The sequence below is a fragment of the Lissotriton vulgaris genome, chromosome 5, assembly GCF_964263255.1.
Source record: "Lissotriton vulgaris chromosome 5, aLisVul1.2, whole genome shotgun sequence".
Taxonomy (NCBI): domain Eukaryota; kingdom Metazoa; phylum Chordata; class Amphibia; order Caudata; family Salamandridae; genus Lissotriton; species Lissotriton vulgaris.
This window is the reverse complement of record NC_141693.1, coordinates 1,983,140,589-1,983,167,570: the sequence shown is the minus strand read 5'-3', so window position 1 is coordinate 1,983,167,570 and position 26,982 is coordinate 1,983,140,589. Positions and strand designations below refer to the sequence as shown.

At 45.8% G+C, this 26,982-nt stretch overlaps 2 protein-coding genes across 2 annotated transcripts in view; one reads left to right on the top strand and one right to left on the bottom strand.

The window, feature by feature from the left end:
• Positions 1–26,982, bottom strand: part of RALGPS1 (Ral GEF with PH domain and SH3 binding motif 1) — a 1,949,641-nt gene that overhangs the window by 1,723,785 nt on the left and 198,874 nt on the right. The gene's annotated exons all lie outside the window — the stretch shown is intronic.
• Positions 1,584–14,326, top strand: LOC147717924 (uncharacterized). The gene is made up of 2 exons (XM_086920589.1): positions 1,584–1,711; positions 11,259–14,326. The coding sequence occupies exons 1-2, from the start codon at positions 1,646–1,648 to the stop codon at positions 12,096–12,098; spliced, it is 906 nt and encodes a 301-aa protein (XP_086776715.1). The 5' UTR covers positions 1,584–1,645; the 3' UTR covers positions 12,099–14,326.

Below are 26,982 nucleotides of genomic sequence, written 5' to 3'. Positions count from 1 at the left end.
TTGGAGCAGGCACAGACAGCAATGCAGCCTGGGGAGCGACCACTCAGCTCTGGGAAGAGGAGCGGGGGTGGTCCTTCACTCACAGCGGGGGTGGTCCTTCACTCACAGCGGGGGTGGTCCTTCACTCACTGAAGAGGTAGCTAGTTTCACACCACTTCAATGTGTGACAAGTACAGTAGTGTGGGCATGCTGGTGCTAGGGACAGAGAGTGCCACTACTGTGGATCCTCTTTCTGGTGGAACATAGGGTCTCAACCCTACTACTGCCTTAGGATCCTTGGGAGGTCATGAGCACACCAGGAACCATATTCCCTCAGAATTGAACTCTAGTGTGTCTCTGTGGCCTCCATCAGTAAGAGAATTCCTCCCATGATCGCAATTGTCTGGACCTTGAAGCTGAAGGGGCGTCCCACTGAGTGAAGATGCATTATGGCTCAAGAGCCAACCAGACATCGTCAGCCAAGGGCGCGTTCCAAATTCCTCGTTGTTGCAGACCGGTGCTGCTGCAGGATAGGATGAACAGAGCTCGAACTTTTCTTTTATTTGGCTATTCTCTTTTGTCAACAGTTTCCAATTTCCAGCCCAAATCTCTTCTCCTTCAAAAAGTCACTAAAAACTTGGCTCTTTAACAACTAGTCAATGTACAAAGGAACCTCTGTGCTGAAAGCAGCGCCAAGATGTCCCTGGGCATTCAAGCGCTTTATAAAATTTAAATCAAATCAAATCAAGCTCCTGGGGGAATGGAGCAAAGTCCTCACTGTCAGCTTTAAGGATCTCTGGCTCCATAAAGATGTAGGTCAGTGATGGGCTGGTCAATGTTTTCTTTTATCTGACAACTTATCAAAAAAAAACCTCTCACCTACCAATAGAGGCAGACTTGAAAATGTACAAATCAGCACTTGAAAAACTAAGTGCGTCTTTGCTGAACCAGTAATGCCTTTCAAGAAGATAAAACGTATGAAGGACACCTGCCTTTCATCCAACTTTACGAGAAGTTCCCATGCAGCCTGGCCATTCTCAGCTATGAGGTTTGTGCCTTCTTCCCTGTGATTCTTTCTTCTTTGTGTGTGCTCCAGACAGGGCTTAATTTGAGTCGGTGGTGTCCGGTGCTCGGCACCAGCACATAATTGTCGGCAGGACGCATGTGACAGTCTGCCACAAAGTGGCACTCTCACGCTAATTTAGAGATGACCATAAGAACATTTAATTATTAATTCAATATACATTAAAAACAGCTATTACCTGTCGCCCAATCCGTTCTTATAGCTTTGGGGCCTGAAATAGTCCAAATTGTGTCACTTGTTGCAGTGTGATGGTTAACAGTTGTGTTGTTAGAATCATTGGCAGCAGAGCAATGTGTGGTGCAAGCTGCAGTGTCCACCTGACGAGACCCTGGCATTCATGTTTCTTACAAATTAAGCACTGCTCCTGGGCTTCTAGGCCCGCACTGCCTGGCTGTGCGCGCCCCTTGCCAACCTCACGCGTTTGTAAACAGAAGCAGCAGCGTCTGACGTTCCGTTGTTAAGGAAGCCCAGAGTGGACAAAGAAGGCAGGGAAAGCTCGCTTGCCCTTTCAGCCCGGGCACAGGAGGGTGCACTTTCACCGCCCCCTCCCACCTGAAGCTTTCAGCAGCGGGTTATAAAGGAATGCACAGTTTCTTTCAAGTGTTTGTCCAAACCCAGGGAAATGTCGGTGTGCAGCACCTGAGCGAGGTCAGTGGCTTTTGAGTAACTTTTGGTACCCGGGTAGGTCTCTTAAACTATTTTTAGGTTAGTTCTAATGTTGACGTATTGGCTATTCGGGGTACTGAAACTTTACTTATATGTACAAAATTAAAACAGTTTGTGAAACAGTGTGTTAAAGCTAGAAAATGTCACATTCTGCACAGTAGGAAAGGTTATGTTCATTTGTTAAAGTAACTTTATCGTTCTAATGTTCATTAGTATGTATTAGTCGCACCACTATTCATTTCAGACACAATTGGCAGATTTTTATTATTTTTAATATATCTGTGACATATTTAGGCGATTTAACTAATATATTGGGCTCAGTTACACGTTTCACTGGCTTAGCTCTACAAAAATGACTCTATGCACTGTAAATATTCTGAAATTGATCAACAGTAGGAAACCAAAATAAAGCTGTGCATTTATTGCTGAATTTCATATCGAAGTATAATCCGAAATAACTCGACATGGGACATGCACGCGCGTTTATGATACTGTGAGCTCACATCCCAGGGTAACTCAGGCAGTAATCCCCCGAACCCACCCTCCCCCCGTCCCCCCATGAACTCCATCTCTGATGGCATTTCAAATTGAGTTTTTTTCAGTTCTTTGATATTTTCTTTTGGTGTGTGGGGTTCAAAATGCAAGCCGGCAGTATCTAAAATCAATGGATTCCTTTGAAAGACTCTGACGGCTTCCAGGCTCTGTATTGATCCAAGTTTCACAAAAAGGGTAACCGTGAACCATGAAATCATGGCTCTTGTTTCATTCGCAGCCTCTCTCTGGATTGAGTGAGCATGGAAAGATGCTCACCCCTGGAAGGGAACACCCAGTCTTGCACTGTCTGTAAGAGAACGTTGCGAGGCTTTGATATAGCGGGCTCTCCCATTTCCAAACCCCTCTTGCCGCTGTTTGTAGTTCTTCCCATGGGTTGACCAGAGACGACAGCTCTGCTAGGAGTGTTGGCCTTGCAACTCACCGCTTCAACCCATGTATTTGTTTTTGCATCCCAGGTAAGTGTGATGGCCGGTCGTGAGAGTTGTATCCCTTTAGGCACGTGTATCCCCATTTATTTATTTATTTGTTTTTACAGATTTGTAGAGCGCATGGCTGCCCGTAAGCGTCCCAGCGCTGGTGACAAGAACCAGAAGCGAGGGAAGCATTACGGGAACAGCCAGGTCTTAAGTGCCCTGCGGAATGCGAGTAGGTTGGGTTGGGTTCTGATATCTGGGGGCAATCCGCTCCATAGTTTGGAGGCATTATATGCAAAGAGTCGACCTCCAGATCGGGCTTTCTTGATTCTGGGTACGGATGCCAAGTTACAGTGGGTAGCGCGTAGCGTTCTCTTAGTGGTGTAGGGAGTGATAATGTTTTTTAAAATGGGTGGGGCCTTCCCATGCAGAATTTTATAGGTTGTGCAGAGTGCCTTAAATTGTATTCTTTCCTGGATAGGCAACCAGTGCAAGGCATTCAGAGCTGGTTTGGCGGAGCAGCGACGATGGGTTCCTGTAAGAAGTCGGGCGGCGGTATTTTAAACTGTTTTGATATTACTTTTTTAGGGGCCCCTAAATAGAGGGCATTGCCGTAGTCCAGGCGGGACAGCACAAGACCGTGAATCAAGAGTTTTTGGGATTGTGTCGGAAGTAAGGGCAGAATTTTCCTAGCGGTCCGTAACAGGCCATGGCACACACCAGCCGTTTTCCTTGCTTGGGTGTAGAAATTAAGGCCCTCATCTAGCCAGATTCCTAGGCTCTTGATCTCTTGCTTCGGGTTAGGAGGTGTGCCCTTACAGGGTGGCCACAGGGATTTGGGTTGGTAGAGTGATTGATTGCCTAGGACCATTACCTCTGTTTTGTCGTTATTAAGTTTGAGACGTGAGATGTTTATCCATTTGGTTATGTCACTGAGGCAGTTATGGAGGTTGGTAAGGGATTGGTCTTGCTGACTTAGAGAGACTACTAATTGAGTGTCGTCAGCGTAGGTTAAAAACTTGATCCCAAAAGGGGTGACGATCTTCTCAAGGGGGGACATATAAACATTAAAAAGGGTCGGACTCAGGGACGAGCCCTGAGGGACCCCACAGCTGATGGCAGTGGGCCTGGAGGTAAAATTGCCATCTGCTACCTGGAAGGACCTCTCGTTAAGGAAGGATTCCAGCCAGGACAAAGCCGTTCCTCCAATTCCAAGATCTCTGAGCCTGTGGACCAGTTTCGAGTGGTTGACGGTGTCGAAGGCCGCACTCAAATCCAGGAGGATCACTGCCACTGATCCTCCTGAGTCCATGATTTTTCTTGCCTCTTCGACAACCGCCAATATCGCTGTTTCTGTGCTCTGGCCAGGCCGAATTTCTGTCTGGGAAGGCTCTAGGAGACCATTGGTTTCCAGGTATTCAGAAAGTTGGCAATTTACATATTTTTCGGCTATTTTGCTGATACCTGGGAGCAATGATATTGGCCGAAAGTTGCCTAGTTCTCGTGGGTTCAAGTGCGATTTTTTAATGAGGGCTTTGACAATTGCTGTTTTCCAGCTAGGTGGAACAACGCCATTGGTAAGTGAACTATTGATCAGTTTTTCCAGATAGGGAAGAATGCTAGGAGCGACTAACTTTAGGATATTGAGGGGTGCAGGATCAGTGGGAGATCCACTTTTGATAGAAAACAGTATTGAGGAGAGGGTATCAGTTGTCAGGGGGGTGAAGTGGGACAGTTGATATGATGTAGCATGAGGTGCGAAAGTAGATGAATTAGGAATGGGGAGATCGTCGGAAGTTTGTGATGGAAGAGAGTTGAGAATATTTTTAATTTTAGAATCAAAGAATTCCGCCAATTCGTTGCATAGATTAGTAGATGGCTCTACTAAAGGGGGGGGATCAGGTGTTTTGAGAATTTTTTTAGCAATTTGAAACGTCTCCCTTGATGAGTTGGTAGATGAATTGATTTTGTCCTCGAAATATTTGACTTGGGCGATTTTAAGTGCTTTTTTGTAATTAAGAATGGTCTGTTTATATTCAATTTTTTTAATAGGGTCGAAATTTTTCCTCCAGTCTCTTTCAGATTTTTTACAGGCTTTTTTTAGGAGTCGCATTTCCTGTGTAAACCATGGGGAGGTAATTTTACCTCAAGGTTTACAAGAGGACTTTTTAGGTAAGGTTTTGTCTAATGATTCTCCTATCCATTTTGAAAACTCAGCGTCGCCGTGAATAGGGTTGGACATAAATTTAGGGGGGGAATGTTCCCTTTAGGCACGTGTATCCCCATGCATTGACTTTGGTTGTGGAGGGCCTGTCAGCAACTTTGCAGGATCAGTTATGGTTCTATTGTATCGAGCTTGGATGCCTTTGTAGCCCCTCCCCACTCACAGCGGGGGTGGTCCCTCAGAGCGGGGGTGGTCAGTCACAGCGGGGGTGATCCTTCACTCACAGCGGGAGTGGTCCTTCACTCACAGCGAGGGTGGTCCTTCACTCACAGCGGGTGTGGTCCTTCACATCATCCTCCCAATCGTGGGTTCTGTGAAGCGGTAGAGTGTGAGGAGGTGTGGTGATGGATCAGGTGATGTGGTGGTATGTTGTGGTGCACAGGTGCGAGGAATGGTGTGATGAGATTCAGTGTGTTGTAGATGGATGCTCAACTAGGGGTGAGGTATTGTGTGATTTAATAAGGTCTGATGATGGCATGGTATGGCATGGCATAGTATGGAATGGCATGGCATGGCATGGCATAGTATGTTATGGTATGGTATGGCATTGTATCGCATTTTCGATCCTGCTGGACAGGAGTAATGGGTTGTGCTGGCTCCTGTGAGAGTCCCAGTGGAAACCCACATCTTTTTTATTTTAAATTGGCCCTGGGAGTGTACCTCTAGGCCCACCCCCCCACATGGTCCAAGGTGTTAGGCCACCCTTTCTCTGCCCACTTATACGTTATTTTCTTTTCATTTCTGCACATGGGTAATGGCGACAGCAGCACTTCTCTTCATGTTGCAGGCAGCCAATCTGAGTGCGAGACCCCATGGGGAGCAAGGGCCTGATGGGGAAAAAGGCCCCAGTGGCCAATCAGATCGCTGTTATTTGACGTCACACAACCAGGCCAGGAGATGCCACAGCATCCCTGCAAGCGAATACATCTGGCGATATCACACCCAGGTGCAGGGCACCTTGGGCAAAATGTGAAGGAAGGTAAAAAGAAATAGGAGAACAGAAGATAAAGAAGGATATGACAGAAGAAGAAAAGTGAACCTGACAACTTATGACTGCAAAAGGAAGTAGCCTGTGGGTGTCAGTGACTTGCACTAGTCTGTGTGTCTGTGTTTTTTTAGAGCAGCACTAAGGAATATCCTGAAGCCTACATCACCTCTTTGACCCATGTACTTCATTTTAGCAGCTACTACCACAGGTGAAACTGTGGTTGGTGTGTTTGCTACCTGCAAGTGTTGTGGACAATGTGCCTTGATGATACAACTCTGTCCCAAGGTTACGTCTTCGTATCTTGTTGTTTCGGGGTCCTAGTGTTCTCGCCTTCATGGTGTTCCATGTTGAGGTATTTTAAGAGTATCACAAATTGGGCTACTTAGCACGGTTTTGCATTTTTCAAGAACTGTATGCGTCCAAAGAACAAGAAGGAGCAAAGAAAAAAGAAAAACGTTAACTAGAAGTGACCCTGATAAGTTCAGGACCAGGCAATATACCCTCAACCTAGGAAATCCACCTAGCTGGACCCTAAAAAGGTAGGGTCCAGTTTGCTTTGCACTGTCACAGTGTAAAACACAATTTAGCACCTGGAGAGATGCTAAGCTAAGTGCAGAATTAAGAGGCTTTGTTTGCCAGAGAGGAACTCACCAGATCAAGGGGCATAGATGCATTGCAGCGTTGTGATTGGTCAGCGGGGGCTGGGTGTACTTCCTGGTTTCTACCAAGCGGAGGGACGGTGACGAGGTATGATGACAAGGGACGACGAGGAGGTAAGGAAAGTTGCATTCTTTTTTCTTCAGTTTACCCCCTTCTCGTCCCCACCCGTCACCCTGCCTTCTCTGATCCGTGCCAGCCGCCACTGAAATAAGGACGAGGATGGGAGTTGGCAAAATCAGAACAGCAGTCATGGTGTTGGAGAAGGGGGACATTGGAGGCAAGACTTCAAAAATGGAAAGTGTACACATAGAAAAATGGGTGCCTGTTGGCCATGGTAGGAAGGAGCCCTTTTTATGGCCCAGAGGAAAAAAGTGAAAAAGTATGAAGTGGGAAAGGGTCCACTGAGTAGAGAATATATGGGAAAAGCACAGAGAAGACAGAAGCTGAAGATCAGAGAATAAAGTGCCAGGAGCACTAGTACAAAGAGTGTAGCTCAAAGTGAGGTCAAGTCAAGTAGAAATTTATATAGCGCACTACATACCCAGAGGGTCTCAAGGCGCTTGAGGAAGGGGGAGAATTACTTATCAAATATCCAGGTTTTAAGCTGTTTTCTGAAGGCTAGGTGGTTTTGAGTAAGGCGGAGGTGGATGGGAAGGGAGTTCCAGGATTTTGCCGCTAAGTAGGAGAAGGATCTTCCCCCATGGTGGTTTTGTGGATGGCGGGACAGCGGCGAGGGCTTGGTTGGACGAACGCAGCTGGGGGTGGGGGTGTAGAAGGATAGTCGCGTGTTGAGGCATTCGGGTCCAAGTTCGTAGAGGGCTTTGTGTGCGTGGGTGAGGAGACGGAACGTTATCCTCTTATTGACGGGGAGCCAGTGGAGGTCTTTCAGGTGACCGGAAATGTGGTCTTTGCGAGGGATGTCTAGTATGAGTCTGGCTGAAGCGTTTTGGATGCGTTGGAGTTTTTTCTGAAGTTTTGCGGTGGTACCGGCGTACAGGGTGTTTCCATAGTCCATTAGGCTTGTGATCAGTGCGTGGGTGACCGTTTTTCTAGTTTCGGTGGGGACCCAGCGAAATGTTTTTTTGAGCATGCGTAGGATGTTGAAGCATGATGATGAAACGGCGTTGACTTGTCTGGTCATCGAGAGTGAGGAGTCCAGTATGACGCCCAAGTTGCGTGCGTGGTCCGTCGGGATGGGTGCTTTTTCTAGGGCCGCTGGCCACCAAGAGTCGTCCCAGGCGGAAGGGGAAGTACCTAAGATGAGGACTTCCGTTTTGTCCGAGTTCAGTTTAAGACGGCTGTGCTTCATCCATTCGGCTACTTCTTTCATCCCTTCGTGTAGGTTGGTTTTGGCGGTGTTTGGGTCTTTGGTGAGTGAGAGGATCAGTTGAGTGTCATCAGCGTAGGAGATGATGTTGAGGATGTGTTGTCGTGCGATGGTTGCGAGGGGGCTCATGTATACGTTGAAGAGGTTAGGGCTGAGAGAAGATCCTTGTGGCACGCCGCAGATGACTTCGGTGGCCTCTGACTTAAAAGGTGGGAGGCAGACTCTCTGAGTTCTTCCGGCAAGGAACGAGGTGATCCAGTCCAGTGCTTTTCCTTGAATTCCGATGTTGTTCAGGCATTGTATAAGGGTGCTATGACAGACTGTGTCGAAGGCTGCAGAGAGGTCAAGGAGGATGAGGGCGACTGTTTCTCCGTTGTCCAGTAGACTTCGAATGTCGTCTGTTGCTGCGATGAGGGCGGTTTCGGTGCTGTGTTTGGCTCGGAAGCCGGACTGTGAGGAGTCGAGGGATTTGTTGGTTTCGAGGAAGGCGGCGAGCTGATTGTTGACGGCTTTCTCAATGACTTTGGCCGGGAATGGGAGGAGCGAGATGGGGCGGTAGTTTTTGAGTTCGGTGGGGTCTGCTGTGGGTTTTTTCAGAAAGGCGCTGAGTTTGGCGTGTTTCCAGCTTTCCGGGAAGGTGGCGGAGTTGAGGGAGCAGTTGATGACGTCTCGGAGGTGGGTGCGATGATGGAGTCTGCTTTGTTGAAGATGTGGTGGGGACATGGGTCTGTTGGGGATCCTGAGTGGATGGAGTTCATCAGGCGAATGGTGTCATCAGTGGTGATTGGGTTCCAATCATAAAGGATGTTCGAGGGGGGTTTAGGTTCGGAGGTGGGCTGGGTGGGTTGGTCTCCGGGTTGGTTGTTAAAGCTGTTATGGATGTCGGCGATTTTGTCGTGGAAGAATGAAGCTAGTGATTCGCAAAGGACTTGAGAGGGAGTGATGTCGTTGGTGCTGGCGGTGGGGCTGGTAAACTCTTTGACGATGTTGAATAGTTCCTTGCTGTAGCAAGGAACAAGAAGTAGAAAGTAGAGTAGTAAGGGAGGGGAGATCAACGACAGAGGGACAGGTCAGGCAGCAAAAGACTGACCAGCAAAACAAGTCCAACGAGGAATAGGACAGAAGGGAGAGATTGTAATAGAGACTCCTGCTACAACCGCTAGAGGGGGGAAATGATAGCAAGAAAGGAAGAAAACAGGTTACACCAAAGAAGACATGGGTGGGAGGTATACCTAAATCCGAACATTTTGGGAAGGATGCTGTGCTCAACGTAAATATGCAAAATGAGCAGCAACGGAGGCTGCCCTGTTTGGGTTGGATACTGTTGATGGTGCAAAGATGCATCCAATTCACAAAAACTGCAACTCCAAATAATATGTATCTTTTGGAAGTTTATGTGATTCGTCAAAACACAAAACAACATAGACTTTAAGTAGACCAATGAATGCAGCCAAAAACGTACAGGTTCAGCGTTTACACACGTCTTACTTGCTATAACTGTGGTTGAAATTAACACTTTAGACTACAATCAATTTACAAACATTGGATTTTAACAATGTATATGTTACAGAAGTTTATACAAATGTTATGCATGGATTCCATCGGAAGCCTTTATCGTTTATACCAAATTCAAAATATGGTAACTCACTGCTATGATGTAGCCACAATTATGATGTACCCACTGTTGCTACATCATAAAGGCCTTCCAGGCCAGGAGGACAGGATGAAAGCCTGTCAGTGCAGCGCTGTTTGTCTGTTTTGACTGAAAGCAAAAAGCCCATCATCAGGAGGAGGAAAGGCATGAAAGGTGGTGGAAGGCAGTTGAGGATGGCAGCTAAGGTATTCTTTTTACATTTGGGTCAGGGAGGAGGGGCCAATTTATGTATGGCTCCACTATTACTCCTCTGACCCTATGTAGCAGTAATAGGCAGGTTACATAATTTTGGGGACCATACATTAGTAAAGTTAAAGATGAGTATCTGTGTGTTACAGGGACGTTTTTAACCTCAGCGATAACTCACATGTACCTATCTATAATTTTATATTTGCCATGTATGGCTTCTATCGCAAATCATTATCGTTAACACCAGTTTCTCAATCTGATAATTCACTGCTATTCTTACAGCACCATTTGATAGCAAAACTTTTTTAACCATTATTGCTACATCTTAAAGACCTTCAGGGCCAGTCTCATAGCGCTCCCTGAGAGCGAGGCGCTGCTTGTCTGCTTTGACTGAAAGAAGGAAGGACAGCGGCAGGAGGGGGAAGGAAAGCAGGGAAGGTAGCAGGGTTAGTGAAGGGTGGCAGGTAAGGTATTCTTTTTACATTTGGGTCAGGGAGGAGAGGCCATGTTATGTTTGGCTCCCCCATTCCTCCTCTAACTCTATGTAGCAGTTGGAAGCAGGGGCAGATGGAGTTGGAGGCCATACATAGCATAAAATCATAGATGAGTAAATAGTGAGTTACGGGGATGGTTTTCACCTCCGAATTCTGAGTGACTTCTTGACAACTTGAACTTCGTCCTCATTGTCTATTTGATGTCATTAAGAACCCCTCGGTGAACAACATCTCTGTAATTCACTGTTATCTTCTATAATTCTATATGTCATGCTTGGCTTCCATGGGAAGCCTCTGCTGTTAACACCAGATTCTATATATGATAATTCACTACTATGACATCACAATAGTTGACAACAAAACTGGTGACCCCCTCTTGCTGCTTCATAAAGGCCTTTCAGGCCAGGCTGACGGGGCTCCCTGGGAGCAGCTTGCCCACCTCAAGGGCAGGAAGGGGAAGGAAAGCAGGGAGGGTAGTGGGGTTAGTTCAGGGTGGCAGGTAAGGTATGTTTTCCACCTTTGGATCAGGTAGGAGAGACCATGTTATTCATGGCTACCCGATTACTCCTTTGTCACTGCGTAGCAGTTGAACGCAGGAGCGAAACATTTGGGTAGCCACACAGAACAAAATATTATAGACCGTTAAAAAGTGAATCACTGGGATGTTTTTTCACCTCAGGTTCTGAGTGACATCATAGACAACTCAAGCTTTGCTCTTGTTGCCTACTGGATGTCACTCAGAACCCCTCTGAGGAAAAACATACCCATTATTCACTGTGTGCCTTCTGTAATTCCATGTTTTTATACATGAAAAAGGTACAAAGTGTGAGCAGGTGGGTCACTGAATGTAACCAGAATAGTGCAGTTTCCATGGGGCTCACTAGAAGGAACTGCGGCTGAAACAAACGAGAGAATCCATTTAATGTACCACTCTTCAGCATTTAAAATGCAATGATACTGAAGCAATGCACACCAGATCCAGCAATCAAAAGATAACTTGTACTTTCTTGAAATATCTTTTACAGCTGACAATGGCAAGAAAACAAGAGCAGCCGAAACGCCACACGGTGAAGCTCCGGCAGAAGTATTGGGTGGATGAAACGAGCGAAGCGAAGGCGCTGGAGCTTGGGGCGATCTGTACAGGAAAAGTCATCGACAATCTTCACTACTACGACACCAGCACATTTCAGCTGGCAGCCAATCAGATGTGGCTAAGTCAGAAGAACCAGCAATGGCATTTAATAATAGGACCGGAGACCAGTGGGACACTCCAGGGTAGAAACTCCACCCAGGCAAAGGGATTCAACAACAGCAGGAACCGGAAACAGGGCACAGATGCACACAGAGAAGACAAGGCAAACGAAGAACTCGGGCTCATCAGCCATAGCACCATCAAACATTCTACAGGAAAGAATGCCGCAGACAGTAAAAGGCGTCTTATCCATCTGCAAACCTCACAACCAGGTCAAAATCTTGATGAGCAGCCAACTGACGAGCTTGTCGAGGCTAGCATCAGCAGCATGGATGCTGGTGGCACGTACCAGGAGATATCAAGTGAGGGGGAGATAATTGAGTCCTTGGCGCTAGTTCTGCAGACCAATCCGACAAGTAAGGCCGACGCACGCCTAGACATGAACGGATTCTTACAAACGGCAGGAGTTCAACACTATGCTAGCATTCACACAACTAGGGAGGCCACCTACCAACTCCAAGACGCATGCACCATCGCAATAGATGCCGACGAAGCATCCTCCCGAAAGGCGGGGGTCATCTCGCTGGATGTAGATGTCCTGGACATTGCCAACGGGTTTGATGCAATAGAAAAGTTAGCGAATGAACTGGCCTTCCAGCCTCTACTGGAATAACTGAATGAAGAGAGCCGATCGCATTACAAGTCACAGCGTATCCATTCACTTAGGCTGTGAGACGGTGAGCGGCGGTATCACGCTGAAATCAATGCCAAGAAATTGCTTTGCTTTGTGCAGGACTGTAAGTAATTCAAGGGAAATTGGATCCAGAGAGCACTCAAAGACGTTTTCAATTTAAGGCTTGCGGTAAAAGGGCGTCGAACTGAAAGCAGGGCATGGGCACCCGGCAGGAGGGCATTCAGACATCCCGAAGCATTGTCCAAAAGAACATCTTTTTAATCATAATCTTGGCTTATTTTTTGACTTCTACAACATGTTCTCATTTGCTAAAATAATCTTTTCTTGAGGTCGGGGTGGGAATAACACGTTAGCCGCAATCTCCGACGACATGTATTAAAGTGTATTACACTGATTGAGGTGAAACACTGCTATTTCTTGTAGGATATTTCATGTAAGGATCCAGTTTGCACAACAGAACAAGGGACACATCTGCTGTTCTGGCATCCACTTCCACTCCGTGGACAGAAAGAACATCACAGGTATTAGATAGAGGGCTGTACAGAATGTAATCCACAAATACCTGCTCTACCCGCCCCATTTGTAGGGCCACTGGAATTATGTGACTTTGCAGCAAAGACTTTTTCCACATAATTATGGATTTGCCACATTTTCCACAGTCTATCCTCTGCTGCATAATCTGCACATTTTAACATGAAAAAAAAATAGTTTCGAGCTCAAACGGATCAAACGTTAAAAAAAATGCAGCAACATGTTGCTGCACAGTGGGAGGGCCTTTGCAAAGGTTGACTGATCTTATTTCTGTTGCCTATTACTGTATTTGGATGCTGAACTGATACTAATGAGATGAAGCCTTTGACTAGATAGTGTTAACCTGTGTAAAAGTAACAAAGAAAAGGAGTAATACTCTCACAAAATGTGCTGCATTATACCCCATAATTTGGCTTTTCTAATCATATAATTTAGCCAACCCTATTGCATAATTTTGTTCTCCCATGACACATAATTACAGTGGCCCTGCCCATAAAAGAGAGCCAGGCATTGGGGACCAAGAGTTATTCTAAATGCCTGCCCAGCAGCCAATCAGAATGGTGTAAATTTACACCATTCTGATTGGCTGCGGGCAGCCATTTAGAATAGTGTAAATTTACACCACTCTGATTGGCTGCGGGCAGTCGTTCAGACTAACTCTTGGTCAAAGAGACTTTGTAGGTTGGTCTGTAAGGTTGAATGACGGGCAATCAAAAATGCTAAAAAAAAACTTCTTTTAGCAATTACATAAATCCTCCTATTAACTATTCAGAAATCCCTCTGTTTCAGTGCTAAATTTGTAAAGAAATAATGTGCCAGGGCCCTCGTCAGCAGTTCCCTGCAGCTTCCACCACCCATTGCCCCTGCGCTGCCCGTGACAGTACCAACACAACTAATTACCATCACACTCCTACAAGTGTGCTAATTCAGACTCTTCTAGGCAGCCCAAAGTTATAACATTGGCTTGGGCAGCAGATATTGGTCAATTCTAATGTATATTGATTTAATAAACAGGTGTTGTTGTGCTCAAAAAATCTCTAAATTAGACTAACAGTACCACCATGTGGCAGACTGTCATATGTGCTGACAATTATGGCACCAGAAACCACCAGCTCAAATTAAGCACTGCTTTCTTTCATAAATCTTACTTGTTGCAGCAGCCATCGAAACAGCTGTGGGAAGCATGCAAACCACGGAGATTCGTCAACCCAAATATTGACGGATTTCCGTGTCCAGGCACTGAATCTGGCATTCTAATTTAGTCCGCCTGGTGATCTCAGAAGTTTTGCATAATAAAATCTGCTATGTAGACTCAAAGGCGTGAAATGCCTTCATTTCTACTCTTGTTAGTCAAAAAATGCACTCATGCTTTTAAATACTGATACTTCATTGATCACTTGATTGATGGTTTAATGTGCCTAAGCAACTATTAAAATTAATAGATCAATAGTTGCAGAACAGAGTTGGTAATATGTTGATAATATGTCTTATGTTTACTTTACAGTTTTTATATTGGATTTTAGGTGTATGCTGATATATATAATACAAATTGCAATTTATCATCTGCTTCATGGTTTTGTAAATGTCGAAGAATAATAGATAAATGAAATTCAACAAATGAATTAAAGTCCTTTCTTTTCAAGATACCCAATTATTCCACTGGTAAAGTGCACCGGAAGCAATGAGAGATCCCCGCCTCCATGTGACCTGAGGCATTGATGAAAACTAATGACCTGAAAATAAAGTGACAGATTCTACAGGCCTTGTTGTCTGCTCACTGTTCTCCACAACCATACTATAAGATTTGAGTACAGAGATACTAAAGGAACAGGTAGAGAATTATCAAGAAACCTCAAACATTTGAGCTTTTAGAAGAAATAACCCCACCATGTACCACGCTTAAGTATCTGTTTGCAAATTTCTCTTCTTATCTCTACCCAACATTGTGTCATAATTCCATACAGCTTTAGGAGAGAATCCAATATCTCCTGGACATCCTGTACCTCATCGAGCGACCCCCTACATTTCAATGCATGGTATTATGCAACGCGTATTTAGAGGCAAGCTATGGATCAGACACAGATGTCCATCCTGAGAATCAGCACCATCACATGATAAATCCCTTATTAAACAGATATAGGAAATAAAAACTAAAAATAACAGAAACGTTCAGCTTGAACCTCTTTCTTGTCCTAAACAGAGAGGAAAGCAGGACGAGTGTGGGCGCAGAGAAAACAGTCTTTTATTGGCAACCTTGTCCTAAATGATTACCTGTCAATCATGCTCCCTCACACTCAGCAGTTTGTCAGCAGCCCGAATCCGAAGATTGCCTGAAGGTGCGGATACTTCTAAGGCACTTCAAGCTACCCCTCCCCCACCCTAACAGATTGGGAACCACTAGTCTGCGGTGAGGAACTAATCTTCTCCCTGGTGATTCACACGTTTGGCCACTCGGTCCAACATCTTTATCAAACCACTGCATCTAGTCTCATAAAAAAAGACTAAGTGCCTGATTACGATCTTTGCGGATGGGATACTCCGTTGCACATGTGACGGACATTCATCCTCCAAATTACAACTCCATTATATCCTACGGAACTTGTCATACAGCGGACGGGATATCCGTCTCGTTTGTGACATTGTATCTATCCCCTCTGCCAAGACCATAATCAGGCCCTAAAATTTCAACGCAATGCACAAATCTACAACACCCTCAGCCAAGACAAATCAGGAAATCAAGGTCCGTATATATTGTGCCTTTGGGGTGCAACAGGCGTGTGCCCCCTAGGGTACAGCGGTATTACAAAAAGGGCATCAGACTCTTGCACGACCCCTTCTGTAATACAGATAGCGCTGGTGCGGTATACAACGTTTAGCACGCATTTTTTACCACGCACTACCATTACAACGCAGGCATTACCACGCATACCATTACAACGCACATACATCCCGCTGGTGCACATGATGAGCCAGCGCAATCATGAGAGTGCGCTCCTTCATTTGCGTGGGGGGCAGGGCCCCATGCAAATGAGGGAATCTCTTTGCCTCTGTGTCGTATTACTGATGTGGACGCGGAGGCAAATATGCATTTAGCAGGCGCACTGAAAGTGCATTCAAAAAATAGTGCACTTTCAGTGCGCTTCGTAAAGGCAGTCTGCTGGGGGGTGAGAAAGAGGGTCCCCTCAGACATCCCCCTTCAGGTGGGTGCAGTCACTCACTGCAACTGCCTTCAAGGGGATCTCCAATCGCCCTTCAAACTGCAGGTGGATTGCCGTCTGCACAGTGAAACTCGGAGAAGCTATGAAACAGTTGCTCCACATTTCACTCGAATGCGCAGCCCTGAGTGCAGCACAAGTTGCGGCTGCCCCAGGGGTAGCGCATTCAACATTATAGGGCACATTTTCCCTATTTACACACAACGCACCTGTTTGGAGGTGTGCTGTGGCACAAACAGGAAAAGTGTGCCCTATGTGTCGCAGGACTCCAGGTCTGTATTCATTCCTAAGCAGGTGGCACTCGGTTCGCAATTCGGCAGCCTACCCTACAGACCAGTCATCTACACATGAATCAATGCTTCCAAGCCTGGGCTACATGAAGATTTCATACATGGGCACATTTTCACGTAGTTCCCATTTCACTGATTAGCCTGTTAGGATAATGTTCCTGTCGCACACATTAGCACTGGTAGCAACTGAGCTTTTGTACCTGAATGAGACCCTTGCTTAGATAACTGTCGAAGTGCTCTGAAACCGAGTTGCACCAGTAACTTGTGAGAATTTTGGATGCAAATGCACATCCCTCTGAGCTTCATCTCACAAGAGGCTCATGAGATTCATCTAGTTTGGCTGGCAAACAAAATGTTCACCAAAATCCCGATTTTCATTTGATAGTACAACTCATTTAGGGCCAGATGTACGACCTGACAAATAGCGCCTAGCAAATTGAGTCGCATTTGCGACCCGCAATTTGCAAGGTGCTATTTGCCATGTACAACAGTGTGTTTAACATGGATAGCGATTCCCAATGTGGTCGCAAATTGCGAGGCTCATGAATATTAATGAACCTGTCGCAATTTGCGACCCCATTGGGAATGGCTGGCCCTCCCAGGGATGGTGGCAGTGCTTAATTTGTGCCGCACCGGCACTTACTTTTCAGGGCTGGGTCTACACGAGGTGACGAGTCTGCATGACAGGACGTCACATTTTTCATGGTGTTAGAGCTTACTGAATCGGCGCAGAGTGCTGTTGTAACTTCTCGATCTCTCCCGGTTCCTGTGAGTGCTTCGTTGTAATTTGTGAGCCGGAGACTGATTGAGCAAATATTACTGCATAATTTCGAACAGTCAGTGCATCAATCATATATATGTGATGGCGGCGAGTCATGGTGATCGTTAGTTCAGTGTTGCCGGGTGGCGGGCGGGAGTCAGACACTAATTGGGCAATTTGGGCTGGGCCTAGGCTGGATTTGGTTGTGCACGCTGTGCGCAGATTTTTTTTAATTGCCGCACCCCGTCGGCACCCCCGCACCCCCACGAGTCATCAGCACGACCACGTTGAGGGCAGGCTGCAGTGCAGCAGTTGCAACAGGCGGCGGGTCCAGTAGGTATTAAAGGCAGTGCCCCGGAGCGTAACCGTAAGTAGTACTCACGCCATAAGCATCAGTCATCATGCCATGCCTCCATTTTTAGGTCTCGCCTACGCAGCACGCATGAGCAGCACAGGAGGGGACCTATTGGAATCTATCAGCATTTTGGCCAAGAATTTGCACGTTTTGCATTGTTTTCTATTGCAACTCGTGCACGTTTGGCGTTTCCCTTGTGGGAGCGAGCATCGGCATCATCTGTTAGTAATTATCTTGAAAACAGATGGTGCCCCTGCTCGCTACCGCAAGGCAAATGCTGTGTGTGTCTGGTCCCTGTCAACAGAAGTAGTAAAGGCTTTTGTTTCCCTGTGCCGGACTCTCCCCTATACCCCTTCTCAACTCCCTCTTAACTTCTATTTTCAGCTGATTAAATCTGAAATATGGCTGGCTCAAAGTTTGTACATCAGGACACCCTGCCAACACTTAGGTCATAAACCTGCTTTCTTTAAAAACCCGATTTTAGCATTGTGAAGTAACCTAAAAAGTAAAAGCTGCGCTTTACAAAGCTCCTAAAAAAAAATATATACGGTTTTTAGTATTGGATCTCATCAGCTGCCCAGAGAGTCTTAGGTCCTCTCCTTAGATTAGGTTAATATTTGGGTTCCGCTTCCTTTGCAGACGCTCCTTTGCAGACACGGCCCCGCTCAAGGCAGGCTTCCCGCAGTGCGGAAAGGCCACAAAAAGAGGCTTTAAATCTGGTTGACGTGTAATCCTATATTAAGACGTTTGGCTTTGCGCTTAATGAACGCATTGAGATGCAGAAGGTGGTGGATCCGTGGGCGGGAACGCACCAGCCGCAGTCACTTAAATGGCCATTGGGAGAGCAGATGATAGACTACACATGGAAGAGAGGGCGCCGAGGTTAGTAATTAGACGCCCGCGCGAGTGCTTGCAATTGACTATCAGTTCTCGCGAGAGGTGGCTCTGCCTTTATTACATCACTTGCTCTGCCGCCAACATCACATTGTCTTGCCGGGTGTTAACAATGTGCTTGAACCCTTGCCTACTAACCCTTCGATGGAAGTTAAAATGCCACCATCTATGGTCGGCTGCATATGCAAAACAAGAAAAGAACCTTCGCAAAACTGCATTAAACAAGCTTTGGCAAAGCTAATAATTCCGGAATTGGTTCCAGCCTTTTGACTTTGTCAATGCCTAAATGCCTATATTGTTATTTTTTTTTACATTGTTGTGGAGCTGCTGGGCCATCACCAATATTTTTGAAAATGTTGGCTAAAGGCAAATATTTTTTGTCCCAAAAATCGCAGCTTACCATAGTAGACTCTGAAGAGAGCATCTTTGTGTGTGGATTTGCTCGTGTGAAAGGGAAGAATGCTGTCACTCACAATGAACTCAGCCAATGGCTGAAGTAGGCTGTTCTGTGCCCCATGAAGTATGCTGTAATGGGCTGAAGAGAAATGAGATTGGCACAACAATATACTGATGAATGGAGAGGCCTTGCTGAAAGCCTTTATTAACAAGCATTGGCATAGCCAATAGGTCTCGCTTTTGGGACCTTATAAGTGTTTAGTTATCCAGCACAATATCCTTACTGCAAAAACATCAAGTGTTGCATGGCTAAACACTTCTACGGTCCCAAAGGCAAGACCTATTGGCTATGGCAATGCTTGTTTTTATTTTAGCATGGTGTTGTGTCGGACTCGGGCAATATTCGATGATGCACCACTGTGTGCCTGGCCTGTGGCTGCCCACCCAGCCCATAGTAGTACGGTAACGGTACACCGAATACTAGTATATATATTATTTATATCAGAATAGGCCAGGACCAGCCGGCCGAGGTTAAGTTGTTAAAGAAGCATTGACGTAGTATCATCACGATATTGGGCCGGCGGTCGGCCGCTAAATAAAACTTTGTAAATAAATATGATATCCTCCCCCAGTGCTGAACAGTGGCTCTGCTTTTACTAAATAATGCCATGAAAAGCAGGATGTTTTGTAGGGCAGGCAGCGCGGCGTGCACAGTTATTTTTCTGATTGCCACGTCCGGCCGGCACACCTGGCCGCACCCCACGAGCCATCATCAGCCCCACAACGTAGGACAGGCCAGGCAGGCAGCAGCGGCAGCACCAGGCAGGCCTACCTAGCTATATAATCCAGTCAGTCAGTGTAATAAATAAGGCAGTGCCCCAGACGCCCGGCCCACCACGAGAAGTAATATTCTACTTTACTAACTAAGCAGGTAATTCCATGCCCATTCCCAATGAATGCTGCTGTTTTTTGTTTGAGCGTGGTGGTGTGTCGGGCACTGGTAGCTCCGGCGGCAGCTCCACAAGATTCGATGACGCCTGCCCTCTCTGGCCTAGATTGCACTTGAGACTGGGACTGGAGGAGTCACGTGAGGAGAAGGGTCTACATTGTTGGGAGACCAGACTGTGTGTGCTTCTATGGATGGTCACATAAACACATATACTTCCCGACATAGTGTACACAAATGCGGGTTGGAGTATACACACTCTTCTGTTTTCATGTGACACCGTATCTGTTATATATCTTTCTATATCACACATGCATGATAGCTATTTACCAATATATTCATATTTTCCTTTTACGGCTTCTGCTAATGGCCTATTAATTAATAAAGGGTACGTGTTGAAAGAGGCCTTATAGTTCATTAAATGATGCAAAGTGTCAATCCGTGACGATAGAAGGCAACTGAGTTTACACTATCAACGCTCATATGTGCGTACTATGCGTGTATAAGTCGGGCATGAAAAGCTTTTGTGTGATATTGTCTTGAATATTAGATAAACATGGCAGATCAAAACTATATCTTTTTTGTGAGTGCCCTTCAAACAGACAGAGCTTGACTGGCACATTCATCTGCATGAAACCGAGTGCTGCAGGTGGCCTGCCCCTCTGTAATGTTGTCATCTGATGCGTGTGATAGGGGTGGCACTGCCATGCCCCTCTTCTTCCCTGACCTTCTCTGTGCCAAGTGTTTCACTGCCACTGCCCGTGCAATCTACTTCCCTTCCGTTCATGGGCTCTCTGGAGTACTCCCCTGCCTGTGCTGTGTCTCCCATCCCCTATCTGTGCTCTTCACCGCCACACTGCCTGTCCTCTCTGCTGCACCGAAAAACTCAAAAACAAGCAAGAAGGCAGTAGGGAATAATTCTCGCCTCGGTGCCTACTCTAACTAGGGATCACACTCGGCAACTCTCGGCATTAGCTTGCCTCATCTCCACAACAGCCCCCCACATACGCCGGGGATGCCTGGTTTCACCTTGGAGATACCCAGTAGGGACCATCTCACAGGGAAAGCCAGGACGGGTTCCCCAGCGGTCTACAGCGCGGAGATACCCCATGTGGGGTGATTCATGCGCTTTACAAGACATCATTACATTACATTACATTACACTTCCCTACCAGTGCACTCTGTCACTTCCCTGCCCTGCGAGCCACTACCCCTGCCCGTGCAGTCTATTTCACTTCCGCTTCCTGTGCCCAATTTTCCTCCATCCCTCCATGTGCCATGTGTCTCACTGTCCCTGCCAGTGTTGTATGTTTCACGTTCATTGCTCAAGCCCTTTATGCACTCCTGCCCAGGCAGTGCTCTGCGTCCCACTGCCTCTCCCTGTGCAATTTATTTCACGTCCTCTTCCTGTGTTCTACTGCCCCTACCGTGCAATCTATTTCACTTCCTCGTCCTGTGTTCTGTGTCCCACTGCCCCTACCCGTGCAGTCTATTTCACTTCCTCGTCCTGTGTTCTGGGTTCCACTGCCCCCTCTTACATGAGCTTTCTGACCCACTCCCTCTTGCCCGTGCCATGTGTTTCTCACCTTTGCTAGTGCTTTCTAGTCACACCTTTTGCTCTCTGGTTCACTGCCTGTGTCGCTGTTTTCTATCTCGATACATTTGACTATTCTGTTTCACTGCCCTAGATTGTTTTAGGTTTCACTGATCTTGCCTGTTAATCTGTCACACTTCTCCCACTTGTGTCCTGTTTCACTGGCCCGTTAAGCCTCTTTATTTCCCTGTCCATGACAGAGTAATCTTATTCACCGCCCTGTGTGTGTTCTTTACTTCACTGCCTGTAAAGGTGCTCTCTCTTTCACTGCCAATACATGTGCTCTTCGTTTTGCTGCCCTTAACCGTGCTTTCTACTTCTCTTCTCCTGATTGTCCTATTTCACTTATGTCTGTGTACTGTTCCTCTGCCCTTGTCTGTGCTATTTTTCACTTCCACTGAATATGCTCTTTCTTCTGCTCCTGCCTGCCTGTGCTCTGTCTCATCCTCACTGTCCGCATATTGCCTGTTTCATTATCCCTATCTCTGTTTTGCCACACCTGCCTGTGCTCTCTCTTTCACCCACTCTGCCTCAGCACTCTCTTTCAGTTCTCCAACTTGCGAACCTCAGTTTCACATCCAATACTTGTATTCTGTTTCTCGATCCATGCCTGTGCTCTCTGATTTGCTCCTTCTGCTAGTGTTTGTTGTCCTGCTTATCGTGTGTTTTACTTCCACTGTTTGTACCTCTGTTTTATTGCCCTTGCACATGCTATGTGACTTGCCTGTCCTGCTTGTGTCCTAATGTTCTCTGCCACTGGGAGTGATCTCCGTTTCAATACCCTGCTTGACACACACACACCCTATAATTATCAAAGCTCTGGAATATTCTTTAGGGTCAGATTCACACAACTTTCTTTTGCTTTAGTGCAGAACTACATATACACTTGCTGCGGTGCTGACCAACTTTTGCTTGCAAAAATATTCAGCGCCTAAAAGTAGATGCAAGTATATACCGTAAAATGGTAGCTGCACATTGACATAATTTACCTTTGCTCGATACGTAATTTTTGCAAAATTATTCACAATGGGCAATTAACCATGGCTGGTAGTGTTGCAGCCGGGATTCTGTGGAGTTAATAAGTTAAAGGCCCTGCCCTAGGCTTGAAGTATCCTATTCCAGCTCCATTCCTTCCCTAACATTTCCTCTTAACTTAGAGTGGACAGTAAATCAAATGTGCCATGAAAAGATGTTAAATAAACTGGTTGATTGCCTTCTTTTCTACCAGTAAGTAGTTGCGCACACCCCCAGCTGGCACACATAATACATGAGCCCATAGAGTAGACGTAGGTAAAGCTCTTTAATCGTGCCATTTGTGCTTGTAAAGTATTGTAATCCTGCCTTAATATGTATTAAAGAAGACAATGTGCAAATACAACTGACCGGAGGAGGTCCGTCAGTCAGCCTGCAATGTCCCGCATTCATTTAATTAGTTATATTGGCGACGTAGTGGCTTCCAGCCCTAGCCCTAGGGCTGGGTGGGGGCAGGAGGGCATGCTAGGGGGGCTAATGAATACTGCGCGCCACCTGAGCATAACAGCATTTGACTAAACAGGAGGCCCCGTGGATAGTGGACTCTTCGTGCCACTGGCTTTCTTAGTTTCCTTTTTTTGGGCGGAGGCTGGCATAGCTAAATGATCTAATGCAGAAAAATCTGGAGTTTAATTAAGTTTATTTATGCCTCTACTTTCTTCACTTTATTATTACTACCAGCCTGGTAGAAATGAGATAAATTGAAGAAAGAGTACCAGCCACAGAGGCATGGTAGCATGAGGGAGGTCGGAGGTAAGGTGAAAATAACTTAAGATAGAAGAGAGTATGGAGGAAGGGTAGGAAGCAGAGAGAGAGAGAGGGGTGAGGTCAGATACAGAGAGAGGGATGGCGGAGGGAGAGATTGGCAAGGAGAGAAAAGAAGATAAATAGAAAGACAGGGTGTTGAGGGAGGGATAGGTAGAGAAAGACAATAAGAGTTAAAGGCAGACAGGTGGTGGGGTTGAGAGATTTAGAGAGGAAAATAGAAGAAAGATAGAGAGAGAAAGAATACCGGGGAGGGCATTGAGAGGTGAGGGCCAGATGAATTGCTCCCTTTTCCTTGAAGAATCTGTGGGTGACAAACCACCCCAATTACGTATACAACGTTGTGATCCTCATCCTCTCTTCGAATGCAAATGCCCTCCAGCCCAGTTGACGAGTTGATGAAATGTATACCCTGGTGGCTTCAGTCATGCATGTGTGCGCTTGTAGTCTGTCAAGAGAAGACTGCAGTGTTGTTTAGTGCTGTGCAGCAAGCAGCAGTATTTATGTACAAACTTGTACGAAATGTTCATTCTTGATTTATAACTTTTAAAAGTTTGCAAGCGCAAGTAATGCGCATAAGGTGATGGCAGCACATGGCAGTGGGGGCAGGCCACAGCTTGTGATTCACACTTGGGAATCTTGCACTGCTGTCACTGCTTTCTCTGAGTCTTGTCGTGTAACTGTTCTTTGGAGTAGGGAAGCTTGTGCTCTTGTTGTCAAAGCTATACCTTTGTTATATGCTGCCAAAGCCAAAATGATTGACTCAGTCTCTATGAGGGAGAGGGCCCAGGGTGCGCCTGTGCGGGGATGCAAAGAGGTGGAGCGCGTGTACAAATATGGGTAGGTTTCCCTCCCATACACACAGCGGTGTGTACAGGTGGCTGTGTGCGTGTTGTTTGTGCGTGTTGTCTGTGCGTGTTGCTTTGTGTCTGGCTCGGGTACTTTGAATCTGAAAGTTGAAAGAGGGCACAAGGTAAAGCTAGTAAAACCTATATCTAATTCCCACAAGCACAGCGGTTCTGCTGCCTCAAATTTCCATAGAACCATTTTTACACTGTGGCGTTTAACATTTTCTGTATGTGTAATACAATGCTTTTCTTCCAATCCTGACCCAGCTTGCTCTTAATACAATGAAATTCCACGTACTGGAATGCCGGGAGCTCCTTTTAGGACAATTGAATGCTGATGACTAGTAATGACTTGTATAGATCTACAACATTCCAATGTTTCCACTATTCCGGTGTTTGCCTATTGTTCCTTCCTCTCCTTGTTTATTTTAGAACATCATATTATCATTGGGCAGAAATGCTGCTCTAATAGCTTTATTAACCTTCTGTGTAGGCCAATACCACTTATTCAAGGGCCGCGCTCTCTCTTATAGGCCGGTGTTTCATTTGCCAGGTAGTGAGGTCCTCCTGCTCCTGTTGCAGTGCACACCCTTTGCCCATTAACAATAACACCCGCCGCATAGCAGCCAAGGTTTCAGATTCCTATGAGTGCCATTTTCATAATTTCAATCAATTTAGTGTAATTATGAGTGGCATTTCAACAACTATGAATGACACTTTCTGGCAAGCAAAATCAAGCAATGAAGACGAGAGAAACATACAAGTATCAGACATTGCACATAGAGCACTGGAATTGTCCCTTTTTCAATACATTAGTGATTTTAGCTAATTTATTCCAAAATTATGCTTTAAATGCACTTTTGATTTACATTTTTTCAACATTTTCACAGGACAGTGGAACCTCCTATCAAAACCTTACTATGAGGAAGGCTCCCTTGCTGAAATTCATCTGACTTTTTTCAGTGCCATTTGAGGATGTGGGTGGAGCTAATAGAGGAAATGGGTGGAGCTAATAGAGGAAATGGGTGGAGAAAAAAGTAGGTGTGTACTCCGACAAAGATTTGAGCACCTGCACTTTATATTTTACAAATTAAGCACTGGATGGTGGCCTGCTGGGCTCAGCAGACCTTCATGTCTGAGATTGCTTTTCAATAAAGTATTTTTTTTTAATGCAGCCCGTTTTTCTTTTAAAAAATAAAGATGAAACGTTTTCGTTTCATTTTATAAGGGCAGGTAGGGGTCCCTGGGACCACTGCCTGGCCTTAAAAAATATTTTTAGAGACAATCACAAAGTGTTAGGGGTTCCCTGGGGACCGCTTCCAATTTGCGACTGAATTACCATCTTGTTGAAGAGGGTAGTAATTTGCGAGTGTTTTGCGACCGCAATTGCGGGCACAAAACATTCATACATGTGGTTGCAGTCACAATTAGGAAGGGAACGCCTTCCTAATAGCGACTCGCAATGCCTAAATAGTGAGTTGCAAATAAATTGCGACTCGCTATTTAGAAATTGTACATAGCCGTTTCACATTTTGCAAGTGCAAACGAGTCGCAAACCTGTTTGTGCATGCAAAATAGGGTCGTACATCTGGCCCCTAGTACTTTGTGACCTTTACATATCTTCGGCATTTTGAGTGAGAACCTTGCAAAGTTTCACCCCACAAACGTTCAAGAATGAAAACCCTAGACTGGGAATCGCCTCCAACTAGATCAAAGTAAGACAGAGTTCCTATTGCTGCTTACTAGCGCTCACTCAGGCAGGTCACAGTTTAGACCTGATTTTCACTAGCCAACAGTCTGTTTTAGTTGGTCACCCTGTGGCTTTAGCCTGGCCCTCCCACCTCTTCACTCTTTTTAGTCGGATTGATAATAATAGTGTGCAGGAGGTTAGGCCTAAAACTACTAGTACAATTCATAATGGGGTAAGATCAGTGCTTTAATTGGGCAGGTTCTGTCCGGTACGGAGTAACTGCACTTTTTTATTTTGAGAGGGGGAGAGTACCGGCACTTCTCAAGAGAAATGCAATACATTTAATTGCAGAGTACCGGCACTTCTCAGAAACAAGCAGGTACTCTAGTACAGAGTACCTGCACTTCTATTTTGACATTTCAAGCATTGGGTAAGATGAAATTCACGACATAGTGGATAGTTTAACTGGATCGGTCCCTACATTAATCATAGCTATTGAATCAGTAAACAGCTAACCTCACCAAGAGATCTCTGAGCTCCTCCTAAATCACTCTCACCGCAAAGGTACAGTAACTCTGCTCCTTTACTTTGCATAACTTTAGCAATGGAAAAGCGGATTTGCAAAAACCAGAACAGATGAAAATTGATGTTGCCAACAATGAGCCACAATATGTTTTTTTCAAATAACTAAATTGTTCTTATAAACTACTTTGTGAGAGACTTTCCTACTTTTTCGAAGAAAAAACTGAAAAAAATAGTTTATTGACAGAATGCCTCCTGGTTTAAAATTGGACTTGCCAAGTGTTTCAGAGGCGAACGCCTCACTTTCAGAGCTCAAAGACATTAGCCTACAGCAATCCTAAGAAGCTGTTCTTGGCTGTAAATCAGGCTCTCCCGATGGCCCATGCCCACCTGGGGTATTAATCAAAGCAGTGCACGTAATTAATGCAGTGATTAATATTCTATTTATCACCTCTCTGGACACAGCAGTATCCCCTGGAATCTGAAAGAAAGAGCTTCTTTTAGAAAAGCCATCTGCGGCCCCTGTTACTTTATCTAATTTTAGACCAATTTCCTCACTCCCAGCACTGCCTAAAGCTGGAGAAGCTCATTCATATGCATTTCTTGGCCTACCTGGAGCAAACAGTCCTTCTACGTCCGTCCCAAACAGGCTTCTAGCCACCACACAGTACAGAGACACTGCACTTTTGCAGCATTTAGTTGACATGGGAATATGAGATCGAGAACAAGCAGTGTCCGCCTCCAGTCTTAGCTCAGGAAGCAAAACACTCAAAGATGGGGTTCCTTATTGCTCCCCACTCCATTCAATAAATATATATGGCCCCTTAAGCAACATTAATAGAGTTGTTATAATTTAAAGTCCTTTCATGTGCTGATGAGACACAATCAATCCTCCCCATTGACAAAACCCGCTTGGCGCAGGGGAAACATTTAACCCCTTCGCTGTGGCGGCAATTCCGCAGCAGCGCTAGGGGTTAGGGGGGCCGCGCGGCGCTCTCCTGCTGGTGTCGGAACTGCTTCGTCAT